Source organism: Eublepharis macularius, chromosome 17, assembly GCF_028583425.1.
Source record: "Eublepharis macularius isolate TG4126 chromosome 17, MPM_Emac_v1.0, whole genome shotgun sequence".
Classification (NCBI taxonomy): Eukaryota; Metazoa; Chordata; class Lepidosauria; order Squamata; family Eublepharidae; genus Eublepharis; species Eublepharis macularius.
In genome coordinates, this window is record NC_072806.1 from 2006840 (window position 1) to 2034817 (window position 27978).

At 49.7% G+C, this 27978-nt stretch overlaps 1 protein-coding gene across 1 annotated transcript; it reads right to left on the bottom strand.

The window, feature by feature from the left end:
- Nucleotides 1-1779: 1779 nt before the first annotated feature.
- ALDH4A1 (aldehyde dehydrogenase 4 family member A1) lies at nt 1780-27134 on the bottom strand. Its single transcript, XM_055001702.1, has 15 exons — nt 26990-27134; nt 22019-22112; nt 21490-21582; nt 20850-20897; nt 20280-20435; nt 18770-18919; nt 17024-17098; nt 16196-16383; nt 14158-14231; nt 11636-11832; nt 9304-9351; nt 6955-7107; nt 5778-5899; nt 3935-4053; nt 1780-3488 (listed from the first exon to the last, which is right to left on the bottom strand). The coding sequence occupies exons 1-15, from the start codon at nt 27031-27033 to the stop codon at nt 3376-3378; spliced, it is 1674 nt and encodes a 557-aa protein (XP_054857677.1). The 5' UTR covers nt 27034-27134; the 3' UTR covers nt 1780-3375.
- Between the last annotated feature and the right edge of the window lie 844 nt (nt 27135-27978).

Sequence of the window (27978 nt, forward strand, 5' to 3'; positions counted from 1 at the left end):
CGTGGATCTAGGCCATCCTCATACTGGCAGGTGTCAGAGGGGAGGAAGATGGATGGCGCTCTCTGGGTCACTGTGGTCCCCTGGTGAGGAATGGCTTTCACGGGCTGCTTTGCATAGGTATCAGGGACCCACCAAGGGAGTGCTAATTTGCATGTATTTCAATGTCCTTCACAGGCTGTTGCTGAAGCAGAGGCAGAGAGAGACCAGCGGGAGGAGCGCTGGATCACAGGCTGCCGAGTACACAGATTGATATTTTGCATCCAGGGTTTCTAATCATTTGCGGCTGGGAAGGGCTGCTGTGCCCGTATCCCTCTCAGAGCTTCCTTTTCTCCAGCCCTATCCAGAGAGATCAAGTTTGAGACCTCCTGGAAAATCACCAGTGTTTGAAGAAGCCCTTTAGAATATCAAATCAGTCCCAGGCAAGGCACAACCATCATCTCTTGTGCCACTAATGGCAAGAACAAGTTTTGGGGGTGCATTGGCACCCTGACTGCTGTGCCACTCAAATAGTCTTAGGTGGCTTAGGCAAAGAATTGACCCTGCTCCTTAACCCTCTTAAGAATGGACATCCATGGACAGAGGCAGTCTATCTCAGAGGGCCAGCAACAGAGAAAGCTGGGACCTTCATGCTCTGCTTGACTCTGGCTACTGATGGAAGCAGGACATGGGCCTACCCTGCAGCGTTTTTGGCCCTACCCTGCAGCGTTTTTCTTGCATTCTTATATTGAATAAAGTTTGATGCAGTTTAGGCAACCCTTTGAAGACGGAGGGTAAATCTAAATGAGTTTGATCACCAACACCTTTTCTGGGGTCAAAGGCAGCCCACCTCAAAATCTCTCGTTTCCCCAGTTCCCCACCTCAAAACCAACCTGGCAAGATCCTCTTTTGCCTCTTCATGCGAACTTCTGGATTGCTCAGCCAATCAATTTGATGTGCTTTTCCGTGGCAGTGATTGCAGTGGGACAGTGAGAGAAGAGCTCTAAACAGAAACCCCTATTTTGTAGGGCTGCAGGAGAAAGAAATCTGAAAGATCTCCAATCAAAAAGTTTTCAAATGTCCTTCTGAGGAAGTTTATTGAGGGCTTCTCTCAATGTAGAGATCAGTAATGGCTGAAAACCCATTCCCCAAGTATCTTTAAACTCAGCCCAGCCAAGAGCGTATGCTCAGTAGAACTTTGCGTTTTGGCAGTTCAGGAAGCCTGACTGAGCATGTGCCGCTGACCTACCTGCATTGAGACACACCTGTGGGACCGCAATGGAGGGGGCCCTGGCTGCTCTGTAGCTGGCCCTTATCTGTAGGCCGTTTTTCTTGGTCACTTAAGACCAAGAGACACACTAAACATAACGGGCTATTGTGTGTACTGAACAGCAAACACTCTTGTGCAACTCGAGCCGCTTGGCCTACACCCTTTGGCTATTGCACAACCTCTGGGCATACTCAAGAGTCCAATTCCACAGTATCCCCGTTCAGCGCACAATCTTCTCTGAGGTCCCACTGCCCAGTTACACATCAGTTCTTGGAAAAATTTGTAACCCAAGCCACAGTAATGCACTCAGTCAAGAGTCAGTGGGTTTTTCCATGCCATCGCCAACAATCTGGTTTGTTTGCATGCATTTCCCTTCTCTGACCTTCACCGTGGAAGAGAGAATTTGGAAATGCACAGGTGAGACACCTGTCTCTTGCACCAGTCTCTCGGGGTGGGGGAGGGGCAGGAGGCTTCACAAATAACTGCGACACCTCGAAATAAGCAAAGGCCCAACCATGCAGCCATTCTGGGTATGATTTTTAAAATCCTTTATTAGCAGTAATTATTCAAGCAGCACAAACAGCCCATCACAAACAATCCCCTTTCTGCATCCGTCCATCCATCAATATGACATTCTCCTGGGGAGGGGGCTGGTAAAAACACTGGCAGCTACCTGAGTTGTGATGTAAAAGGTCCAGAGAGACCCAGTTCCACATCTGCGTAAGCGGTTCCAGCCTGGGAGGTGACTGATCAAACGGACCTCATAAACTAAGGTGTGGGGCCCCCTCCCCCTCAAAATGAAGTAAATCCAGTGTTGAAACTTTCAGCTTTACACAGTCATGAAGCATCCCAGGCCAAGCTGGGATAAAACTGACTACTAAGATAAAAGAGCCCTTCGCAGAGATGCCCAAGGCCCAAGCTGTGCAAGGTCTAAAAGATTATACTTTTTTGGACCTTCTGGCTTCTGATGCTTTTGGGCAGGGCAGGGACTCCCTGGTACATACTTAGCAGTTGTAAGAGCAGAGAATTGCTGGGTGAACAGAAGGCACTGATTTAATAGTAACGCACATCTGAGCATTTCAATGACAGGGAAGCTCCCAGCTTCAAAATGCAAAAAAAGGAAGATAGATAACGCTCGTGTGGTAGAACGTCCCTCCATTAAACAAAACCCCATCACACAGAAAACCAGCTTGTCAGGGAAGGGGGGTGTTAATTCAAGCTTTCTCCTTGAACTGCTAGATTTCTACATGAAGGGGCATTTTGTATGGAGGCACATTCAGTCTTGTACACCCTGCCTTCAGTCTGAAGTGGCAGGGTCCTGACGTAGGCTGAGAACCTCAGTGGAAACTATGCCCATGCTGCTATCAGATCTTTAAAATGGGTCTTAAAATTTTCCAGTGTGTTCTTTTTCCACGTTTTAAGAACTATAGCCAAAACATGTGCCTATGAAACTTCTGAACCACCACGCTCATCAAAGCGTCATCCAAGCATGCCCCTGCCAACAACATCCGTTGTTTTTTCTGCTTAAGGATTTGAGCCAAAGAGAAACACCCTGCATTGACCAATAGGGATCTAGTCCGGTTTTGGAGACAATCCGACCCAGGATTCCAAGGAGTCGTCTTGGCACTTCTTTCTTTTAAAATTCGTTCTGGTTCTGGGTAGTTCTTCTAGGCAGCTACAACCCATTTCCTCCACAGGCACTTTTGCAAACCTGCTCTGGCTTAGAGAGAGCAGACAAACCAAATTTTGCTCAGTCCTGCACGGTGGAGAAACCTGTCCCCAAGGTGGAGGGCCTGCTCGAGCACAGGGTGAGGCATTTTAGGAACTCAGACCTGCCACAATAATACTTCGCTTGGCTTGACTCAGAAATTCACCGGAGCTTCTTCAGTAACAACAGAGACAGCGAAAAAAAACTGCAGTGGTTGTTGCCAAAACCAATTTTGTAACCATCCGTTCAAAAGACTCCTCCGCAAACGGGAATGAAGCTTCCTAAGGGCTACTGGAGGTGGGGGAATGAACGCAGCTCCTACATTCTAGCAAACATCATTAGAAACTGGCTACTGCGAAACTTGTAACAGGCCAGCAGTTGTGCCAGGTGGTGTCCGTGAGAAAGGCGCTGGTAAAGGACTTCACTGCATGTATGGGTATTTCCAGTCCCCTAAGGGCGCATGGGTCTCCTTGATGGCCAGGGGCGATGTCCAGCGCAAGATGTAGTGAGGGCTTCCGGGCTTGTCGTTGGTTCCTGTTTTAAAAAGGGAGAAGCGTACGAAGGTGTTCCGAGAACAGCAACTTCCATTTAGAGAAAGCCAAGAAGGCTGCCAGACCTCGTGGCTCTCAGGAGAACAATTTGAAAGCGACAAAACTTCCCAACGCAAGAGGGTTTGAGAAGGAACTGCAGTGGGAAGGGAAGACTTCTGGGACTCCCCAAAGTATACTGAACAGGGGAGGATCCGTTGGGCAGAAAAGCATGCCTCGCTGGATGTGGCCCAAAAGTTTGTCTAGTCCAACATCTGGCTGACAAACGCAGCTGGCTGGGCACTGCCAGGAAGCCTGCAAAGCAAGCCACGAGGGCTCCACACATCCCTGGCTGACCCCAGCTGCTGGCATTCAGGCGCACAGCAGCTCCTGAACTCAGAACAACCTCGCCTCCCTCCCTGCGCCAAATTTCTACACGTCACCCTCCCGTACCTGAAGCACGAGCACCCCCAAAGGGCTGCTGTGCCACGACGGAGCCGGTCGACTTGTCGTTGATGTAGAAATTGCCGGCTGCATTGCGGAGGAGTCGTGTGGCTTCGGCGACAACAGCTCTGTGAGACACGGGAGAAAAATTAAACTCCGCAACAACGTCAGCGGCATCTTATATCTCCAACTATCTTGCTTCTCTCTCTCTCTTTTTCCCTGAGGAGCTCTTGGTGGTGTACACGGATCTGTTTTCCCATCTCAACAACTCCATGATGTGGGTTAAGCTAAGTGTGTGACTGGTGTCAGGTCCCCCAGTGACCTTCATGGCAGGAGGGGGGCAGCATTTGAACCAGGGACTTCCTAGTCCTCGTCTGACACACTAACCGCTACAGCATGCTGGATATTCTGCTTCTGGGGATCCTCATTTTTCATTTTATTTATTGCCTGCCTTTCTCACTGAGAGCTGAACTAGACAAGATGCCTGAGACGTGGAGGAAACGTGTCGGTTTCCCACAAGTTTCCACGGGAAGTGTAGTGAGAAAGAACCTCTGCCAGGGAGAAGAGGGAGAGAATTCCTCTTCTCCCTGGCAGAAGTTCTTTCTCTAGGCATCTCATCTAGTCCACTCAGCTCCCTCTCACCGCCGGGAGCAAGGGAAGAGCGCTTCCTCCTGCCACTGCCGGCGCACTTGGCTTTCGCTGCCACCAGTGTACTCCCCTTGCCTCTCAGCCGGAGAAAGCCGAGCATGCCAGCGGTGGCCAGAGGGAGCTGAGTGCGCTGGCAGCAGTGAGGGAGCGTGTTCTCCTTGCTCCCCTAAACGCTCTCGGCAGCCAGAGGGAGCTGAGCGGACTAGACGAGGTGCCTAGAGAAAGAATCTCTGCCAAGCTGGAGTGGGATTCTCCCCCTCTTCTTCCTGGCAGACGTTCTTTCTCACTGTACTTCCCATGGAAACTTGCAGGAAACCGACAGGTGACCTTCGCGTGTCAGGCATCTCATCTAGGTCAGCTCTGAGACTCAAGGCAGATGATGCAGGAATCTTGATGCATTACACTGCAGGTTTCTACATTAACCCCCCTTAAAATGACGTTGTTGCTGTAAAACTATCAGGATAAAGTAAATGCCAGACCAAGAGTTCAGGATGGACAAGAAGAAGTTCTTCTTCACACAACACACAGTTAACTTGCGGAGCTAACTTACAGCTAGTAGCTTATGTAGCTTTGAAAGGGGAATAAGAAAAATTCGTGATGGACCCGTCTGTTACACAGATAGTAGCTACAATGACTAAGGTGGAGCCTCTGTATTCAGAGGTAGTTTCTGGGAGCACAGACAGAACTTTTGTGCTCTTGCTCCTAGGGGGGAAAGTACTGGAATGGCTGGCCTGATCCTGCACTGCTTATCTGACAGTCTTAATTCATCCAGTCTAGCACTGTACATCTTGGTCCAGATCTCCGAGAAGTGATCCCTTGCGCCTTCTTCCCAGAACCCTGCTTCCAGGCACTCTCGTCGGGCGATGGCGATTCTAGTCAAAACCAGAAAGCCGACTGTACAGAACTCAAGATGGCCGGGCTCTGCTCTGGGCTGTTCAACTGGAGGTTTGAGCCGCCAAGTTAAATCACAAGGTGGCTATCTTTTGGAGGGAAGGGGAAAGGGGGAGGGGCTGGTCTGGGTGCTACTGGGCTCAGATCCCGAGAAACCCACAGGAGATTTCCTGGTATCACACACAGGCGCAAATCCCGCTCTTTGCAAAGAAATTTCTCTCTCTCACACTCACGGTCCTGTGGCTGCAGCCCCACCTCCTGAACACTTAATCCGGCACCTGCCACGGGGATGGGGGGAAAGGGGGCTCCTTACTTATCCTGGGCAAAGACTGCCCCCGTGAGGCCATATGGAGAAGTGCTGTCTATTAGCTGGAGGATGTCTTGGTATCGCTTCTCCGGGTACACGTAGACTGCCAGGACAGGGCCGAAAATTTCCTGCATGCAAGAGGGAGAAACCAAGAAGGGTCAGAACTCGAGGCCTGTCTGGCAGGGAGGGCCCCCTTGAGGGCTGCCTGGATTTCCGCAGAGCTATAAGGCTCTGCCTTCCACAAAATATACACCGGAATGTATTTTTGTTGTTAAGGTTTAACAGGTTGGGGAAAAGAAGAAAAGGTCATTTGTGAGTATGCATCAAGAGCCACACCTCTGGTAATTATTCAATTCGAGGGATATGATTTTATAGATAAGTACAGATTGCCAGGAGTTTAGATGTCTTTTCAAAAGGGATTATACAAATTCATGGAAGAGAGACCATTCATTTTGATGGCTCAATGGAACCTCCATGTTCAGAGGCAGCATACCTCCGAATGGCAGCGGCTGAGAATGGCAGGGAAAGCTTTTGTCTTTGTGCCTGTGGGCCTTCTAGGGGCTTAAGGTTAGCCGCTGCAGCCAATAAGTTGGTGGGCTAGATGGACCATTGGTCTGATCTGGCTGAACTCTTCTTATCAATATTGTCAGAACATCATTTTGGTGGAAACTCTTCCACGTCGGTGGATCTTGACCAAGGAACTCCGGCACATCTGCTTGCAGAATCTTTCAGGTTAAGCTGCTCCTCTTGTGTACATGAGGCTGTACCAAGTAATGCACACTGCCTCTTATTTGAGAGAACCCGAGAGAGAGGCTCCTACTTCTACAGGGGCATATACGTCGGAACATATATGTTGGAAGATGGACTCTTTGTCAACAAAGAGGTTGTGTAAAATATAAGAGGGGTTTGAAGATTCAGAGGGAGAGAGATGGTACCATTGACGGAATACCGGGAGGGAGTTCAGGTCACGGAGGAGAGAAAGGATGGATTCATTCACGGTTGCTGGAGAACCTCAGGTGGTCGGATGGGAACCGCCTGTCCTACAGCATCCTGATTGTTCTGCATCCCTCCCCCCATGAAAAAACAAGGGATACATCACACCCGGCGTTCCCCAGCGCGCTGTGGTGTGTGTGTGTGGCAGGGGGATGCAATAACAGTGGCTAACAGCTGCTCCAAGGCTCACCTCCTGCATGATGGGATCTTTTGGGTCCCGGGTTTCGATTATGCTCGGCTGGATAAAATAGCCGACCGTGTCGTCACATTTCCCCCCAGCAAGGATGTCAAGGTTGGGCGACGTCTCGGCGTGTTTGATCCACTTCTGGATGCGCCCAAAAGACTGGAAGAAGCAAAGCAAAGAGCATCTGTGAATGCTGGCCTGGGCTGCCCCAACTCCCCTTCCCTCACAGCCTATCAGGACTAGAGAGGCCCGGGCTCCAATCTCAACCCCACTCTACTCCCCAGACCGGTCCCTCAGGCTCAGCCTGGCCTACCTCACAGGGTTCTTGGGAGGATAAAAGGAAGAGAGGAGCCATCCATTTTCTGTGCTGGCACCGCTCCTCTGCAACGCCCTCCCCTGGAGGCTTGCCTGCCACCTACTTTTCTTTCTTTTGGCACCAGGCCAAAACACATCTTTTTCCACGGCTTTTGATTAGGGTTTTTATCGTACTAGCTTTTAAAATGGGCTGTTTTTGCTTGATGGGTACATTCTGTCTTCTTTTTATATTCTTATGTTGTTTTAAGTGAAAGGATACTGAAGAGGCATAATAATAACAACAACAACATTCGATTTATATACCACCCTTCAGAAAAACAACATCCACTCAGAGCAGTTTACAAAATTTGTTATTATCCTCATGACAATCACCCTGTGAGGTGGGTGGGGCTGAGAGAGCTCTGAGAGAGCTGTGACTGACCCAGGGTCACCCAGCTGGCTTCAAGAGGAGGAGTGGGGAAATCAAACCTGGCTCTCCAGATTAGAGTCCTGCCCCTTTTAACCACTACAACAAACTGGCTCTCTTAAAATCTTGTTGGTCTTTAAGGCTCTACTGGACTCAAATAATAACAACAACATTCAATTTATATACTGCCCTTCGGGACAACTTAACATCCACTCAGAGCAGTTTACAAAGTGTGTTATTATTATCTCCACAACCAAACACCCTGTGAGGTGGGTGGGGCTGAGAGAGTTCTGAGAGAGCTGTGACTAGCCCAAGGTCACCCAGCTGGCTTCAAGTGGAGGAGCGGGGAGTCAAACCTGGCTACCAGGACACCAAACTAGCACAGAAATATCTTAAATAAATGTGCACTGCCCCGAGTTCCTTAGAGGAAAGGAGAAAGAAAAACCCAATTGATAAAAGTTCTAGTGACGAAAAGCCATCGGAAAGCAAGAGAAAGGTTCAAAACCACCAAAAATGAACTACTGGTCCAAAATAGGATGAGAAAAGGACAGTTCTCATGGCCAATCCAGCATGCTTCCAGCAGGAGAAATTCCACCCAAAGAGTCATGTTACCAATCTCAGTTTGCAAGCATCGTAACTCACCTTGAGACTGGAACATTAGGTGTGACAAAAAAACCCTAAAATACAGCTACCGGACCTCTCCAGAGGGAAGGCAACATGCTGCCCAATTTATTCATCTTACTGTGGTTCCTTTCCAAAAGGAAAGCCCTTTTCAAGACGCAGCCCCAGCTGATGGAGGGCGAGAGCAGAACCAGAGGGCCCACGGCTGGAGTTTTCCCCCCACCCCATGTCTAGTGCCTGAAGGGCCCCGTTTCTCTGTCTTCGCCAAATATTAGCATAAGCTGCAGTACCCTGTGACGCCTCTCCAGCTGACAAGGAAAAAAAAACCCTGAACTCTGCGCCTCAGCAACTGGGTTGAATGAAAAACACTGATTAGATTTTTAATGGTAAGACCAAGTCAATCTGGCTGAGAAAATAGAAGTTAACAAAGGTCTCAAGAGGAGGTCAGGTGAGGGACCGGCAGCCAAGCTGAGTGCAAAGAGGATGCCGGGAAACGCAAGGTGCGGCGTCGCCTGGGGGGAAACCCAATAGAGGCTTCCCAGAAGGCCAGCATTTGGCCCCCAAACCTGAAGGGTGTGACAGGAGATCGGTTCAATTCAACAGGAAAAGCTGACGACTTCAAAGGATTTCCAGGGCTGGGAAGGCAAGTATGGAGATGATGTTGGGGGGGGGCACAGAGGAAGGCGGAGGTGGAGGCAGCCAGGTTATCATTATTGACAGATGCCTGCTCTTAAGCTGTGAAAATACGTTTTTAAAGAAAGCATTTGCCGGCTCAGCCGTAATCTCAGCAGGGTTTCTCTCGGCAAAAGGGAAGTAACGGAGCTCAGCTCCTGAGAAGGGGAGATAGCAAGTGATGGGAGAGAAGTCGGAGAAGAGCTGGGGTACGGACCACGGAACGGAATCAGGAAAGACAGAGTAGGGCGGGAGACCGGAGAGCCCCGGGCGAGAAGGGGGTTGTGGGGCACGCTCTCCTGGATGACAGACCTTCCGTGGGTTCAGAATGAGGCCCATACCTTCTGGTCAATCACAGCAGAAAAAAACGTTTCAAAGTCTTCTGCCGGCTAGAAAGAAAACCAAAGGAGAGAAACAAGTGAATGGCACAGCATTGCACACACCCCAAATGCCCCTCAATCAATCCTGATATTGTCTATTTGGTCCCATGCCACTTCAGACACAGGACGGTGTAGCAGGCTGGAAAGTGGTGGACTGGAACTGAGGAGGCCCGAGTTCAAATCCCCTCTGGGTCACAAAGCCGGTCATTCTCACCCACCTCACAGGGCTGTTGTGAGGATATAGTGGGGAAACCATCACCATGGCTATCCCAAGGAGCAACTGGGAGGAAACAGAGAGGCAGTGTCTCCTGCACTCTCAAAATGCATATATATATATATATATATATATATATATATATATATATATATATATATATATATATATATATATATTATGCTTGTTTTTTCCCATCAGCTCAGGTAAGCCATCCCTATAAATCAGCAAGCATGGCAAGCCCCGCCCCCCCAACCGCTGCCGCATTGCGAAAATATTCGCTTACAAAAATTCAGCATGGTGTCACTTACAACTCACACCAAACATGAGACATGTCTCTGGGTTCACGTGCGGCTCACTTACCAGCCCCTCATGCAGATTTGAGCCACCCATTTGCAAGTGGAGCTCGGAGTGAACCAGCAGGTGCTATCCTGTATCCACTCTGAACAACCACTCCGAGCATCCTGCCTTGGACTCCAGAATAGGCATGATTTGGGGGGTGGGGGGTCAGGTCAAGCTCCAGGCATGCCAAGAGCCCGGCAGGATGAAGCCCTCCCTAAGCCTTTCGAAGGGGAAACAGAAAGCCGATGGGGGTGGCCTGCGTTCCCGCTTGATTGGGATTCCTCCGCTTCATGGAGTTCCTACCGGGGGTTCAAAGCGGTTGAGTAGAAGGGCTTGGGAAAGAGCCACAGCCCATCAGAGGAGACCAGGCTGAGCTAGAACGGGCAGAGAGACAGCGAGGTCCCTCCATCAGCCTGCCGCAGGGGTGTCTCTTTCCAGACTGGGCTCCTGCCCGTATGGTTCCACCTAGTCATTCTGGAATGGTTTTATACATTATCTACCATAGCTTGCTTCTTTTTCTCTCTCAATCCTCTGTTTATTTAAAATATTTTTATGCCACCTTTTCATCCAAAAAGGGCCCCCAAGGCAGCAAAGGTGAAAACATTAAAATCATTTGAACATTAAAAAACAGCATTTAAAATAACGTATAAAATAATTTAGTAAAAATATATATATAAACACTAAAACACACGACCAAAGCCAGGGAGGAGGGCCAACAACAATGATTGGGGGTGTGCAACTTTTTCATTCAACTTTTTCATTCATCCTCACCTGCTGGCAGAAGACAACAATAGAGGGAGACAGATTAATCTCCCCAGGGAGGGAGTTCCAAGGTTTTGGGGCCACGACTGAGAAGGCCCCTTCTCAGGTTGCCACCCAACCAACCTTTCATTTTGGGGACTATATTGTGGGCAGTCGTTTGAAACTGTCAACAGCCTCGGTGGCACCGGCAGAAATGTACGGCCTAACTGTGACCCGCCAACCAAGCTCAGTATTGGGCAGCTTTATTGAGAGGGGCTGCAGCACCGCAGTAGAGCCCCCACTTGGTGCGCAGAAAGCTCTGGCCTCAAACCCTGGCGGTCCCTCTGGTTACAAGTTCTCCTCAGGCAGCCGGTGCTGGGAAGGGCCCTTCTCTGCCTAAGAGCCCGGGATGGTGCTGCCACTCAGAGGAGAAAAGACTGAGCCAGAGGGGCCCAGGAGCCTGGCCTGGGGGAGGAGGCAGCCTGGTGGGGAGGGGTCATGCCTCGGTAGCCCCACATCCACTTTGCGTGCCAAGGGGCCCAGGGAAATTCTTGCACGTCTCTCACTATCGCAGGCAGCAGGGAAAGGCTGCTTTCTCTTCCGGACCCTGCAAAGTTACTGCAGGCGGAAGAAGCAGGAGGCTGCCCAGAGATCTGATTCAAGATGGTGCAACAAGGCCAGGCTTTCTCAGGTGGGGGGATTCAGCCCCATATCGGGGTGGGGGGGTGGGGGGAGGAGGGAGTGAAACCCTTTTCAATTAGTCCTCGCCTGCAATCATTCCTTCAGCACATCGACTACAAGTTAATTTCTAATCACACGCACAGAAAGGACAAGCTAAGAGTAGTGGGGGGCGGGGGGGGAGCAACGGAGGGGAGGGAGAACCAGTGGATAAAGCAGCGCCTTCAATAGGCATTAGCAGCCAGCCAGCGCAGCTCCTAATCCCATCCGCCACCCGCTGAGCAGCAAAACCCTTCAGCAGGCGACTGGAGCACTCACGTCTCCCACTTTGATCTTCTGGTGCTCCTCCAGGAGCATGGCTTTGATGCGGGGCCACAGAGAATCGGGGGCGTAAAGGCGGGAGCAGGCCGAGCACTTCTGGCCGCTGTACTCGAAGGCAGAGCGCAGAGTCCCGCTCACCACACTGGGGACGTCGGCCGAGGCGTGCACAAAATGGAAGTTCTTCCCGCCACATTCTGCAGAGGAATTCAAGAAATAGGAAGGGAGGGGGCAGACATCCACTTCTAGGTCTGCCCTCAAGGTGCAAAGAGGGGATACAACTCGGGCGGCTTGAAAGCCATTGCCATCCTTGTTGAAAACGTTTTGCCTTTCCAGGCTACCGAGCACAGCTGTTGGGTGGGCTCTTTGCCATACACAGAGATAAAAAGAGTTCTCCTGGATCCGATGAGGACCGGATGCCACTTTTTGCTGTGGCCAGCCAGGTGTCTCAGGAAGCCCATAAACAGGTCACCGAGGCAGCAGACTTCATCTGCTGCCGCCCCCATGCCAAACAACCGGTATTCAGAGGTACACTGCATCTGTACTTGGTAGTTCCATTCAGACATCATGGCCAGCAGCCATCCACAGACCAACCCTCCTCCATGAATTTGCTTGCTCTCATTTTAATGCAATCACCTTTCACTACATCTTGTGGCAGTGGGTTCCACAAGTTAATTATGCGCTGCATGGAAAAAAATTCCCTTTCACAGGTCTCGAATTCATTGCCCGTCAACTTTGTCGGGAAACCCCGAGTTCTAGTGCCATGAGGGAGGGAGAAAAGAGTTCTCTCTGCCCATCATGCAGAGCAGCCGTTTTCAGACCACCTTCTGGGGAACCTGAGGATCCCCGGAAAGCTTATCAAGGTCTTGCAATGAGAGACTCGGGAATGACGGGCAGACTTCTCCAGAAGGTTGCTCCTGCCCCACAGCTGAGCTTCTCTGGCCAAACAGAACATGCCCCACATGTGCCTCCACACTTACCACCTGGAAAAATCCAAGCAAGCTTGAAGGGTGCTCCTGTGGACTCCATGTGCTCCGTAAAATACGCCCCTGAGACTTTTGCAACACGCCACTGTTCCGTGTCAGAGATGTCAGGGTTCCCGCAAGAGTAGGTAGGCAGCGCTTTCCCTCCCTGTCCCAAAAATATATTGGAACTTGCCCCCCTCCAATGACGCTGACGGGAACTAAACACAGGACAGTCTAAAGGAACCACTTATTCAGGCACCACTTATTTCACCTGTGGAATTCACTGCCACAAAACGCGATGGCCACTTGTTTAGATGGCTGCAAAAGGGGGCTGGTCAAATGCATGGAAGAGCAAAAAGTCCATCTACGGTAATGGCTAAATGAAGCCTCCCTGTTCCGATGCAGTGCACCTTCAAATGCAAGTGGCTGGGGACAAGAATAGGGGCGGTGCTGGCCGCTGGCCATTTGCGTTCAGGCCTCTCACAGCATCTGGCGGGCGTGGGCCACGGCAGAAAACAGGGCATTGTCCTCGTTGGCTCCTTAGCCTGATCCAACAGAGCTCTTCTGGACCCAGAAAGTTTCCATGAACACAAAAAAGTCATAACAGATGAAACGTCAACTAAACTCGTTTTTAACCATGGACAAGGAACACGTAGCTACAAGCCAACCACCTTCCAGGTGTACCAGGAGAACAGAAGATGCCTTATATTGTCGAAGGCTTTCACGGCCGGAGAGCGATGGTTGTTGTGGATTTTCCGGGCTGTATTGCCGTGGTCTTGGCATTGTAGTTCCTGACGTTTCGCCAGCAGCTGTGGCTGGCATCTTCAGAGGTGTAGCACCGAAAGAAAGGGATCTTTTGACACTGAGAGATCTCTGTCTTTCGGTGCTACACCTCTCAAGATGCCAGTCACAGCTGCTGGCGAAACGTCAGGAACTACAATGCCAAGACCACAGCTATACAGCCCGGAAAATCCACAACAACCAGAAGATGCCTTGGTCCCTTTTCACCTGGCAGTTGAGGAAAATGCTCCAAATCCCCAAAAATGGATGGAGCGTGTGCCCACTCCAATCCCAAATTTATTAATGCAGAAAATTTCTATGCTGCCTCTCCAGGGTACCTGGATTAGTGTCGCTTTTCACCAGCTTTCCACCGCTGAGCATCAACCACAGCAGGGGCAGATTTCTCAATGTCAGTGAAAAGGTCCTGGAATTTCCCAAACCTGCAGCAAACCCACTTTTTGCAAACCTGAAAACTTTAGCAGCAGTGGATTTGGAATGCAGCGAATCATGAATCTGCAATCAGACGTTGCTCAAGAGGAGATACATCCCCAACTGACCATCATAATAAGCATGTGAAATCCCCTCTATGTTTGGAATTTGATCAACAGACCACTTTGACTGCCAGGCCATGATTCATGTAACGACAGCCGCCCATGTCCAAGGGTGGCTCTTGCATATTCTCCTCTGTGATCAGGAAATGGGAGGAGTGAGAAAAACCGTGCATCTTTGCACTTGGAAAGAGAAAGAAACACACACACACACACACACCACCCCTACCTCCAGCCAGGCGTGGGAAGGTGCGGTACCGATCCAGGTTTTCAGAGATCTGCTTCCAGAGGCGCTTGAAAGTTCTGAAAAGGGCAAAGAGGGAGAGGGTGAAAAGGCCCAGCCAAGAAAAGGCATAGAAAGCATCTGTATCAGCAGTGAGTTCCGCTGGACCAGACATCAGGTGAAGCAAACAACTGCGCAACAATTTCTGGCTCCCTCTCCTCTCTCTCCCTTGCTGCCCTTTGGGCCTGGAGACCCCCATCCTATACACCTACATGTTTCCGCCTCTCTCTCTCTCTCTCTCTTTCCTCATTTCCCTTCTCAAATACACCTTCCTCTCCGAAAGCTGAGGCCCCAGTCCTCACCTCTGCAAAACAACCTGGGCTCACATCGAGCCCTCAGACCTGTGGCCTGTCTCCTCCCTCTCCATCATCAAAGATGGCATGTTCCTTGGGGCAGGGGCCTGGGGGCTTAGCATATAAGTATAAAATAGCATAAAAAGTATAAAAACTGTATAGTATAAAAACTGCCATAGTATAAAAACTGTCAACCTCTGGTATTTTTACACTCTGCCCTTCCCTTACCCACAAGGACTAGAAACTTGATTCCCCACCTGAGTTTTAACAAAATTTCAAGTCAGTTCTCTCGGAATGCTAGATTCTCTTCTATTCCTTGCCAATCGTCTAACTTTTTCTCAGCATGTGCTTCCGTCTTCCAGGTACCCCTCGCTGGGGAGGGGGATCTTTCCACCCCCCCCATCCCTCTCCTGCTTCAGCTCAGCCCCCCCCCATTCCAAAGGCTGCAAGACTATTAAGAAGCATTGAGGCCTCCGCTAAACCTCTGAACGCTGCCACGGTTGGATGCGCCTCTCGCTTCTTAAAGGTGGGGAGCTCATAAATTAGCACCAGCGAGTGGAACTCCTGGTGTGAGGCCATTAGCATTTTTATTGTTTTGAAAAGCAGGGGTTTGGTCACACTAGAAATCAAAAAAGACGCAGGGGGGGGGGCGGCTGGAAGAAGCCCGAGGCCGAATGAACTGAATCACCTCTCTCTCTCTCTCTCTGCTCTCCCTAAGTAGTTACAGACAGGAAGTGGAAATTTACAAACAGGAAGTGAAGCAAACGTGACTTTCATTGTAAGTCGGCGGAATCTCATCCTTCGAAAAAGGAAAAGGGGGCATGCTTTGCCCCGAGTTGGTTAGTTTCTAACAGGGGCTTTATCCCTTGACTCTATCCCCCTTCTAGGAATTGTCACCAGTGACTTGAGTCCACGGGTGAAGGCTGATAAAAGCACACTGAACGTAAATGCCCTGATTTGTCTCATTCTAATGCCAAGAGGACCACGACTCAGTGGTGGAGAAACTACCTCCAGCTCAGGGAACTCAAGGAGCAACTGCTAGGAAAACCTCATCTCTTTCCAAGACCCCGGAGAGCTGCTTCAAGTCCGAGGAGGCAAGACTGGACGGGACGGCCCAAGGCTGCAGGTCCTCAGGCACAAAGCAGCTTCCTGTGTCCATGTAAAAACTGGACTGGCAGAGGAGAAGCAAAGCGAGGGCCAAGCCTCCAGAGGCATTTCGCACTCGGGCCCTCCTTGGGTGACTCCAAGTCCCAGCCACAGTTGGAAGCACACACCAGGAAAATGGTCAGGGGAACGCCCGTGAGAGATCCCCCAACACTCGACTCCCAAACCATCTGGCGTACCACAGAGATTTCTAAGGCTGTCCAGCTTGAAGAACATTGGGAGAGAAACGGCCCCCTTTCTACTCTCCAGTGCCCGCCCACCCCCCATATCCTGATCTAATTTGCAAGCCTCCAATTAAGAGGTTACCAGAAAATACAGACAATGTAATAAATTTAAAATGAAACTGCCAACGCACATTACAAAATATTATAAATCCCCTTTTTAAAAACCAGTTAAAACTAAATACCCAATTTAAATACATCTCAGCAACATTTCCCTCCCCACTTCAATAAATGTTTCCGGCTCCACCCCATAAGCAGCAGCGAGTGGGACCCCCCCCCAGTGGGCTCCCCCCAACTCTCACTCACGGGACGCTGCCGGTGAAGTTGAGCCCACACAAGTGCTCTGAGCCCGTCACCGTGTCACCAAAAACGGGGCCATCAGCCGGGACAAACTGAATGATGTTGGGAGGGAGGCCGGCTTCCAAGAGGATCTTGTAGACGGCATAGTTTGACAGGACAGCAGTGTCGCTGGGTTTCCAGAGGACCACGTTACCCTGGGGAGAGGCGACACACAGAAACTCACAGGTCTCCTCTTTTGCACACCTCTCCTTAGACCCCAGAGAAGGCCAGACTAATACTATGGAAAGGGGGAGGGGGAACCACCCTGCCCATTCCTAAAAGGGTGAGGAAGTGGAATGGGGATTTAACTGGAGTCTGCAAGACACCCTCCGTTCACTCAGGTCCATCCAGCTATCCAAGCAAACCACCGTTCCAGAAGAAGCTGTTGAATTGGCCGAATCCTATTTTTAAACCTCCTAAGGTATGAAGGCCGAATGGAATTGGCCGAATCCCATTTTTAAACTTCCTAAGGTATGGACGCTTTAGGCTGATCCTGCACTGGGCAGGGGGTTGGACTAGATGGTCTGTATGGCCCCTTCCAACTCTACGATTCTATGATTCTATGATAAGGATAGCAGCCATTACCACAAGAATTTCTGACTTCCTAAGAAATGTTGTGAAGTTGCTTTTTCAAAAAGGCCCCAAATGTTTCTCTTTCAATTCTCAGTTCGGCAGTCAGGAGGGACCTCCACATGGCTGACTCTGGTGCCAGATCCCACGCAAAAGGAGCCCTTCTCCTTACGGACAGCTGAGCCCCGCTGGAAGTTACGGCATCCCGAATGCCCGGATGCTCACCATCAAAGCGGGAGTCCCTGCCAGGTTTCCTCCAATGGCGGTGAAATTAAAGGGGGAGACAGCAGCAACAAAACCCTGCAGGAGTGGGGAGAAAGGGATGAATTACACCGTGCCGTTGGCAGCCTCCAAAGGATGAAGAGCTTGTCGAGGAAGAGGCCGGACAAAGACGCCTGTCAGCCGAGGAACCTGTCAGAATGTTATTAGCTTCTATCCTATGTGGGGTGCAATTTCAAAGGAGCACAGAAAGCCTGCGAAAGGGGAGAGGGCATTCCAAATTCAAACCCCTGCTCTCATTTTTATTTTTTTTACAGTGGAGGTAAGGGAAGCAATTGTGAAGATAAGCCCCAAAGCTGGGTGAAGTGGGGGCTACTCAAGATTCCCAGAGCCTTCCCCTCCCCAAGGACAAGCAAAAGAAAAAACGTAATTTAAACAATTACATAATTTAAAAGGGCAGTGAATTCCACATTCCCTGGTACCAAATTTGGGGTTCTTTTTGAAGCATGCATAACACACAGCCCTGCCAATGCAAAACTACCGGTGCAGACAGGGAGATATGAGGAAGGTGCACAAAAGGGACAACAGTCCCTGCCCCAAGGAGATTACTGTCTGCCATTGGGGGAGAGAGGAAATGAGCACAGAGGCACTTCCCTGTGCTCAGCCTTTTCCAGTAGGCAAGGGGCCTAGAGAGATGTGCCCAGTGACTTAGCTGAAAAGGGGATCTAGGGAGAGAGTGGAAGGCAGGGAGAGCAGAGGTCACGAGGCAGAACTTTGGGGTTTAAGTGGCTGGAAGGGCAGAGTTGCATAAGGGAGAAAGATCCAGAGGAGTTAGCTGGGTTCATCTGGAGTAGCAAAATAGCAGAGTCCAGTAGCACCTTTAAGACTAACCAACTTTATTGTAGCATAAGCTTTCGAGAGCCACAGCTCTCTTCGTCAGATGCATGGAGGGTATGAAGAAACTGGCCAGAGATATATAGGTGGTGAGGGGAGTGGGGAGAGGAGCAAGGGTCATGTAAATTCATGAAAGAGGTGGAACGCACAAGCCAGGCTGGGTGTGACCCCTCCCCTCCACGGCAGAACCTGAATAGAATGCCCGAAGGCAGTTACTTTTGAGACTATGAATGGTTATCTCATTACCTTCAGGAATTCCATTCAGATTCAGACACCCAGCCTGGATTGTGCACTCCGCCTCTTTCATGGCTTTTGCAACTGATTTGCATTTACATGACCCTTGCTCCCTTCCCACCTATATATCTCTGGCCAGTTTCTTCATACCCTCCATGCATCTGACGAAGAGAGCTGTGGCTCTCGAAAGCTCATGCTACAATAAAGTTGGTTAGTCTTAAAGGTGCTACTGGACTCTTTGCTATAAGGGGGAAAGTGGAGGTCACAAAAGAGGAGTGGGGTCAGGGAACACCTGGCTGTCGCCTGAGGAGAGGAGCCCTTGAGATGGTTTAGGGGCAGCCTCACCCATCTAGGCACCATTTCTAAGAACTAAAAGTTGGCCAGAACCTCTAACAGGGGAATTCCAAGCTGAACTACATCACAGCGTTGTTGTGAGGACATGATTGGGGGGGGGGGGGGGAGTAACTATGTTGGCGGTGCTGAGCTCTCTGGAAGGGGGGGAAATAAAATAATAAAATAGTGAAGGAAGAAGTCCATCATCACAGCTACCACTCCCCTCAAGCTGGACTCCAGCCCAGGGTCAAAAGACCCCAAGACTACGGCACCCTCGGCCCTTTGCCGTACCTCCAGGCCCCGATAGACCATGCTGTTGGTGCTGGGGGGGACGCTGAGGGGCTGGTCCTGCTCCAGTTCCACGGCGTATTTGGCATTGAACCGGAAGAAGTCAATCAGCTCTGCAGCCGCGTCGATCTCAGCCTGAATAACCGTCTTAGCCTAGGAAAGGAGGAATCGGGGGAAAGATCACAAGAGTTTTGGGAGGGGTCTTCAGAGAGGCACTCCCGGTCAGCAGCCCCTGGACACAATTCCGGCTGAGGGCTTGGCCCTTAGCAAAGAAGCATCAGGGATACTTTGCCTGCCCTGGGTGTTTTTTCCCAGCAAAATTTCCTTTGGGGAAGACCTGGTTAACAGTATTTTGTTTCTGCGTAGGGTCTAATCAATATCCACCCAACGGACTTCCATCCAGGAAGGAGTTTTCCTCCAAACCAGGGTGGGTGGGCCCAGAGTGGGTGGGCCCTGTTCATCTGAAGTTTGCAAAGGGAACAGTTCGAGGAGGAAACCTGTTTGCCCCTGAAGAGGACACCTTCCTGCACTGTCTTTGCATCATCTAAACCCAAAATTTGTTTCCCAAAACAAATCAGGTTATTCCTATGCAAGTGCATGAAAACGGATTAAGAATTTAAAACCTGATCAATCAGTTACGATTTCTTTCATGGCAGAAAACAAAAACAACCTGAGGCAGAATTCTATCTCAAGTGAAGGGTAGCGGGTAGAGTGTCGGTCTAGGTTCTGGGAGACCCAGATTCGAATCTTCGCTCTGCCATGGAAACTTGTAGGGTAACCTTGGGCCGATCACACAGCCTCACCTACCTCACAGGGCTGTTGTGAGGCTAAAACAGAGGAGAACAACGTAAGCCTCTTTTGGTCCCCAAAAGTAGGTTATAAATGCAGTAAAAGAAGGTGGGCTCCCACGGAGTATACAACAGCACAACTTTCAAGCTGTCATAAGTCATAACCCAAATGAGTTCCACAAGCATAAAAGAAAAAGAAATATGTGCAGGGACAATCACCATAGACACATACATGGAGGAATCAGTGAGATCTTTCACATTCAGGTCCTGTAAACCTTTGACCCCTGGGCAATACTGGGCAAGGCTTTCACCTCTAAGCCCACCCGGGCAACTGGTTGGCCGCTGCATGAGACAAGATGCCGGCTCGATGGACCACGGGTCTCTGATCCAGCAGGGCCCTTCTTACTTAATGGGTGGATATATGTTTGCATCTACTTATATTTATCATTAGATTAAAACTTAACAAACACTGAAATTTAACAATCTAAAAATGTCTACTGTTTCCTGCAAAAATGCAACACCAAAATAATAACAACTAGGCGAGTTTCTGGGCCTGCCCTGAATTCCACCCCTGAAAATAACCACAAAGAGGGCTGATTCAGGCGACATAACCTGTTGTTCGAACACAGCCCAGAGGAACAACTGAGGCTGCCAGCGCCAGCAGCTGCTCCCCCAATCCCTTGCACAGCCCACCGAAGTTTCAAACCAGCCTCCACTTAGCTCACCTGCCCAACCATGGTCTTTGCCAACACTTCTGCCCTCCTGGGGCCACTCAACATGTCAGCTGCTTTGAAAAAGATCTTTGCCCGGTCTTGGACAGGCCGAAGGTCCCACTCCTTCCGTGCGGCGACAGCAGCATTGATGGCTTTGTTCAGTAAGTCCTGTTTGGCAGGCAGAAGAGCCACGCTACAGCTCCATATCCAACAGACGACACAGTGCTCTCCCCCGCCTCTCCCCACTACCCACCCACTAAATCCTGCCCCTTCTACCCTTCACTTTGCTCTGGCTTGTCCTAGCATGCTGATGGAACCAGTTAGATTTTTAGCACTGGACCAAAGCCTTTTTATTGAGCCACAACTGCTGACTCATGCAGAGACACAACAGACAGCCTCTTCTGAAGACAAGTCCATCTGTTGCAGTTCTTCATCAGGAATGACTGAGCAACCCAATCACTGGGGGGGGCAGGACTGGGGGGGGGGGGTATCCACCTCTGCAGCAGAGACTGATTGGTACAGAAGAAGCACTAAACCATGCATAGATGCTGCAGGCAGACTCCTCTCCGAGCGGGTACTCACCTTATCTGCATAGCAGTATTTGGCCACTTTGTGTGAATGCTTAAAAGGCTGTGGGGGGAAAGAAACAGAGCTTCACTTCAGAGGCAGTGAAAGGAAAAAATTCTGCAGCTCGCAGAGAAGGTTTTACCAACTTTGTTTCATCCAAAGCGAGATCACAGTGCATTATTAATGGATTATTAAATGTTTTAATAGCTAACGTTACAGAGGTTTTACAATCTTTTCTGTTGTCTGCTTTTATAGCTGATAAGATAGGTTGAATGCAACCTTGGGCAGGAAGGCAGCATATGCCTTTTAAAATGAGAAATCCACAAAATCCAATAAATCAATCGCCAGCCAGGCTGCTAATCTGGGGGAAAGGCAGTTCCCCCAACTCCAATCTGCTTGCAAAAGCATCTGAATTTCCAGTTTGAATCTTTTTGGACTCCCCTGTGCAATGACAGATGCCGTTGGACCGAGGAGGGAGAAAAAAGCAAACGTGCCAAATTAATATCACTATCTTAATTTTTATCATCAACAAGACTTTAAAAAAAATTAAGTTAACCCTTTTAATATCAAACTATTGCCTACAGATTCTGACTACCTGCCAGTTTGGAGAATGGGATGAAATCTGATTACAGCTCTGGGCTACAAGAGAACTCACCGACACTTGATACCTCACGTCAGCCGTCCACACCTCCTCGCCCCCAACGACGCATGGGATTGCTTCAGTCTTGCCTTTCAAGTTGTTCAGAGCCTACAAAAGGAGGCACAATAAGAAACGCCAAATTTTTAGCCCTGGCAGCCAAAGTCAGCAGGGCCCACAAGGGGGGCTTGCGTGTCTCTCCTGACCCCTCCTAGGGTAAAAGCAGGCCAGGGGAGGGGGCGCTTTCTATCAAGGAACGGTGGAGGGTGGGAAAAGTAAAATCCACTCTGCCCCGGGCTACAGCCGGATCTTTCTTAGACCACATACCCACTCTCACCTGTGCTGCTTTTCAAGACTAAAGTGTATTTTGGGATCCCATATCTGGTCCTTTGAGATCAGAATAGAACATGGGAAGAGAGATGGAACGTATCAGTTAGAGGGGGGCATCTAAAAGTTCACTGGGTGCCTGCCCCCACCCGACTCCGCAAGGATGCTGCAAATACAAATCAGGAACCATGGAAGGATGAAGAAGGGCTATCTCCCCTACCTTCTGGAGAGCCAGTCGCTCGGAGCTCCCTGGCTTGAATTCCAAGACAGGTTCGTTGGCCACTTCTACAGCCACACGGTGTTGCCATCGCAGCCTGGGGAAGGGGGAAAAAGCTGGTGATTGGCTGGAGACCACGGCGGACTGATTCACGACTCCCGCATGCTCAGGCCTGAACCAATCTTCAGGAGTCTCACTGCCTTGCCAGCCCCCCAGGAGGTGCCTCGTGGTGCCCAAAAGAGGGCTGCACCCACCAACAAACAAAGACAAGCATGGGAGGGAGGGGGGTGTCTCCGATGCTTCCCTAATGAATTAGGGACCCTAGACTTCACCACTATGTTGCCTGACATATCTGTTGCTGGCCACACTAAAGATCTGTCCACCACCCTACATATGAGCCAGGGCTTGAAAAGCAGTATTTTATCATCGCCATCTGAAGAGAAGCTGTATTGTATAAAGTTGTTTTAATGTTTTTTGTATTTAATGTTTTTTGTATACTGTTTTATTTGTTTTTAACTATATTTATGTAAATTGAAATGTTGTACTCTGCTCTGAGCCCGCCTGGTGGGGAGGGCGGACTAAAAATCTAATATAATAAATAATAAATAAAATTGTACTCCTATATACTTTGTACTCCTGTGCTTCATGTTGTCTAATGTCAGTCCTAGAATTACAGTTCTTCAACTCTGTATGGGATTCTTGCCAATGCTGTGTCTTTGTAAACTTGTATTTATTTATCCTGTGGCATTGTCTATGGAAATGTCCTTGACACTGTATGAAAATGTCCTGGCTACTGATTGTACTAATCTCACACTATGTAATCCGCCTTGAGTCTCAGTGAGAAAGGCAGACTAGAAATGACATAAATAAGCAAGCAAGCAGCAAGCAACAGGCCCACACGATGCACAGTTCTGCTAGAAGAGTGTTAATCCTGAAGCATTTCCCACCAGAATGAACTTTAGGGGGGAAGCGCAACTGAGGGTTTTCATGCAACACATGTGGGTCTATTTTATGTTTTTGATGCCCACGTGAGCACCACCTGGAGCATGTGCTTTGCACGTGGAAGGCCCCAAGTCCAATCAATGGGCTCTTCATCGATGCCGGCTGCAGGTCACGGGACCAAGCGTTCTCTGGTGAAGGGGGTCGGGAAAGTCCATCCCAGAGAGACCAGCCTCTGGGAGAAAAAAATACATTCCTTCCTGCTCACCTCACAATTTCAGTTTTTGTTTCCGGATTTGCCAGTTACATACTTCCTCACTCAGAATGAAAGAAAAAACCTGGAAAACAATTATTCCTAAAAAAATTTTGGGCCAGATAAACATTCCCCAATCACTAGAAATGGAAGTACCCAGAGACTTACAGTGAGAGCTTTTTATTTTAATGGTGCACCGTGATAGTTTGGGGGCACAGTGGGTTTCAGAGTAAGGAAGTTTGCAACGGAGATAGTGGAAGAAAAAAAAATTTAAGACCCTCCTGAAATGTATCTCCGGGCCTAAAGCAAAAAAGTCGGAAGGTAAATGAACATGAAGGTAAATGGCTTTTACTGCAAGTCTCTTCAAGATCTGGCAATATATCTGAGCAGAGTTTACATCCGGAAATACCCCTTCTAACTGGAGGTTTGGGCATGGGATGCTATTACATGTTAATAATACAAAGTCTTGTGGTTCCTTAAAGACTAGCAAACTGATTGTGGCATAACCTTCCAGGAGCCAGAGGCCATGAAGAAGGGTTTGCAAAAGCTAATGCCACACCACACTCTATCTGCTAAATTTTAAAATATCTCAAGGCTCTTTGGCCACTGCTTGTAGGCATCTGGTGGGACACAGTGGGGGAAAAGGATGCTGGTCTAAGTTAACTTTTGGTCTGATTCAGAAGGGATAAGTGTTGTATACTGGTTAGAGTATCAGAGTAGGATCTGGGAGACCCAGGTTCGAATCCTGGCTCTGCCATGGAAGCTCGCTGGGTGACCTGGGGCCAGTCACACTTCCTCAGCCTAACCTACTCCACCAGGTTATTGCGGTGAGGATAAAATAATAATAACAACATTCGATTTATATACTGCCCTTCAGGACAACTTAACGCCCACTCAGAGCGGTTTACAAAGTGTTATTATTACCCCACAACAATCACCCTGTGAGGTGGGTAGGGCTAAGAGAGCTCAAGAGAACTGTGACTCGCCCAAGGTCACCCAGCTGGCTTCGTGGAGGAGTGGGGAATCAAACCCGGCTCTCCAGATTAGAGTCCCGTGCTCTTAACCACTACACCAAACTGAAGGCAGGGAGAATGAAATAAGCCATTTTGGGAAGAAAACCCAGGATTTAAATATCTGAATCAATAATGCTCTTATTTTACTTTTTGTGAACTTTGTGCAAGGCTTAAAGAAGTGTGGTGTTTTGTTATGACCCCGTTCATACAGCAAATCCACATTGACCAATGCTGTGGCTGGAGGATGCAACAATGAACTTGAGGGGCCAGCCAAGCAAGAGATTCTGGCACTCAAACGTTGTTAAGAAGGCAACACTTCTTCCAAATGCCTGCTTTGGAAGCCCAAAGTCCAGAGTGGGAAAAGTTTGGTCAGCTGACTGGATGCTTTCCCAAGTCACCAGACCCTGCTGCGAAATGACACAAAGGCCATTTGGCGGACAGCGCCCGCATATGGAAGGAAGTTCACCGTCAAATTCAGAAAAAGAGGGTCTGACCAGCACCCGTGTGGAAAACAAACCAGCTGCGAGTGTTTGCTTTCCCAAGCCAGGAGCTCTGCCTCTTGCAGCTCCTGGCCATCTTCCAATCGCTTGCAATACTGATAAGTTCAAGCCCTCATTAGTTCCGATAAGGACTGCAAGGAGAGGTGTGGGACAGATAAAGAGAGCACACGTCCTTGCGGGGCAGGACAAGGAAAGTGCACTGAGAGATAAGGCCATCCCTCCGGAAAGAGCTTCCGAGCGCAAGTGACGGTTCAGGACAGCAGGGGGGTGCTTTCTTCCAGCTGCCCCCACCCCTGCACAAACACTTCACATTTAATGCTTCGTGGCATTATGCTGTCCCCAATGGCTGATCTGTGGGTGAAGATTAAAACGCTATAAAGTAATTGAAGCTTTTTATTATACTAAACAATACCAGGTGGAAATTGTTTTATTGTATTTCCCCAAGCTATGAAGCTTTTCGCTGCTCCTTGTCTGGCAATCCTAATTCCTCGTTGCCCCAGTGAGATCTACAATGCAATCCTAAACACAGTTACCCCTCTCTAAGCCCACTGAAATCAATGGGTTTAGACTGGAGTAACTCTTCTTAGGATTGCACTGTTTATGACAGCATTTTGTCTTGTTGGGATTTAGGACAATTTTGCTTTTTTTTTTCTCCAAAGCTCCAGGCTTTAAAATCCTGCGCTGGAATAAAACTGTGTTCATCTGAAAGGAGTCACAGGACTCCTGTCTATGACCTGCCTTAGACATTTTAGTTGTAAAGCAAGGCAGAAATAATGTAAAGAAATACCTAAAAGCACCAGACAAGCCTGGCAGGCTGAAGCCAGGGGTCCCCCTTGGCCAGCACCCTGTTTCCACAAGGGCCAACCAGTTGCTTTCAGTAAGCCCACAGGGAGGGGCCCAGGAGCCAACCCCTCCCTCCCTTGTTGGCTATGGGGAAAAGAGTTCTCTCCTGGCAGGGTGCTGCCTCTGAAAGTGGAAGTTCCATTTAGCATAGCGGAAGGACCAATCCCCTTCCAAAGTCTGAGAACCAGCCAAGAAAAGTGCTGAATCCCAAAGCGTGCATGACTTTTTAACCCCACCGTTCAGTTTCAAAGTCTTCCAACCCTTTGACCTGACTTTGTGGCTGGAATGCAAGTGCAAGAGAAAAAATTTCCACCCGCTGATGACCTGCCAGAAAAACTTCTTCAGTGAAACCTAGAGGCCCTCTTTAAAGACTGAATTGCAAAAGACCTGCGTCAGTCTAACCTGCCTGGAAGGGAATTGTGCAAAATGCAGTTTCTGACTCTTTTTTTTTCTCTTTTAAACATTAAGGCCGAATTGTCTGCACTTTTCTGGGCCTGGGTAAACCCCTGACCATTCAAGGTCTGCTGCAAATAGACCCTCAATGTCATCCGAAAAACTCATCCCTGGGAGTAAACCCATTACAGGGTGATTGTTGTGGGGATAATAATAACACACTTGGTAAACCACTCTGAGTGGGCATTAAGTTGTCCTGAAGGGTGGTATATTAATAGGATGTTATTGTTATTATTAATGTTATTAAATAGACCTCATAGTACTTTGCTTAGGATTGCTCTCTCTGGAACCCAACCGGCTGCTATGTTGGCAGTAGGAACAAATGCACATAACGTACAAACGTTGCAACTGCTTCAAAGACACCCCCTTCACACACACACTCCCAAATGTGAAGCGAAACTAAAAGTGAAAGCTTTGCAGTGGAGAAAGGGATTGCGATAGATGGGACTGCCACACCTCAAAAATAAAGGGGGGGGGGTAAACCTTGAACTGCAATAACCGGAGAGTGATTCATAAAGGCAGGATATGGAAATGATCCTACATAAAATTGGAGGGGGGGGGCTCTGTTGGAGCAATGTAGGGAAGGGAGCAGAAGTTCGAGGGCAGGAGGAGAAGAATCTTCCCATATTGCTATAGAAATACTAGCCCGGGGGGGCGGGTAGCAGAAAATACCGACTGCATTCTCGAGGGGAAAGTTAGCCCCACTCCCCTACAAGGGCTGACCCAAAGGGAAGGCAGGCAGAGAACAGCAGGAAGCCCCCCCCCTCCCCAGTAATAGGACAACAGGGGGGATCCGCTAGAGAATCGCCATTAACAAAAGAAGCCCCCCCCCCCCCAATACAACGCAGAAAGGAAAGGGGTCCACGGAAGACCCCTTGTATTGACGGGGGTGGGGTCGCCTGATCCCCTAGTTCAAGGGGAGGGGGAAGCCGCCCTGACATGCGCACTCGCCCTAACCCTGCCCCCGACTCACCCCACCCTGGGCAGCGTCCTCTGCAAGAGAGGCAGCAGCGGCATCGTCCCAGGTCCGGCGAGCGCAGAAGGGAATCCCCAGCCCGGGCGCAGCGCACGCCGGACGGGAACCCCTGCTCGGACTGAACCACCCCATGGGAGCCGGGGGGGGGAGACTTTGCAGGCGCTCTTTCGGGAGGGGGATGCGCGCGCACACCCCGATCTCGCGCTCCCTCCCCGCAGCCCCCTTCCAAATAAGCCCAGCAGCCACTTTAACAAGAGAACCTCCCGGAGATCAGGCGCCCCTCCCCAAAACATGCCCCCCTCCAAGCGCAGCGGATGGTCTCGTCCTTTCCTCTTTCACGAGGGGGCGGGAAGGCGCCGCGGCCAACCGGAACGCGCCGCTGAAAGGTTCGGGCCAATCAGGAGACGGCTTCAAGTAGCGTCCCCCCTTCTTCAAAGGCTGAAAGGGAAACTGAGCGAAGCCTTTAAAGGGAGCCCCGGCAGGAGAGGGTTGCCAACCTCCAGGGGCGGCTGCCACTCTCCCGGAATCATAACTGATCTCCAGGCGGCAGAGATCAGTTCCTCCCTTGGAGAAAATGGTGGCTTCCAAGGCATTATACCCTGCTAATGCCCCTCCCCTGGCTTCACCCTCAAATCTCCAGGAATTTCCCACTCTAGAGTTGGCAATCCTAGCTCGGGGTGAAAGTGGGGGAGCAAGTGGATCACCGTCTTCCCCTCTCCCAGCACTCCGCCTGTGCACCTGGGAATACAACAGGCCAGCTCTGGGCTGGGCTGTAAGAAATGGCTCAGAGAGGTGCTTTGGGAAAGGGACAAGGACTACGGACTATACTACTGGATACTGGCTGTTGATGTAGATGTGTTCCTACTGGGGATTTTCCATGTCGTTTAATAGGTCACAGCAAATTGTGTTTTGTTCCAGCGATGGTTTACGGCTGTATTCCAGCATTTGAATTCTTTCCAAACTCTGCCACGCGTACCCTATTGTAG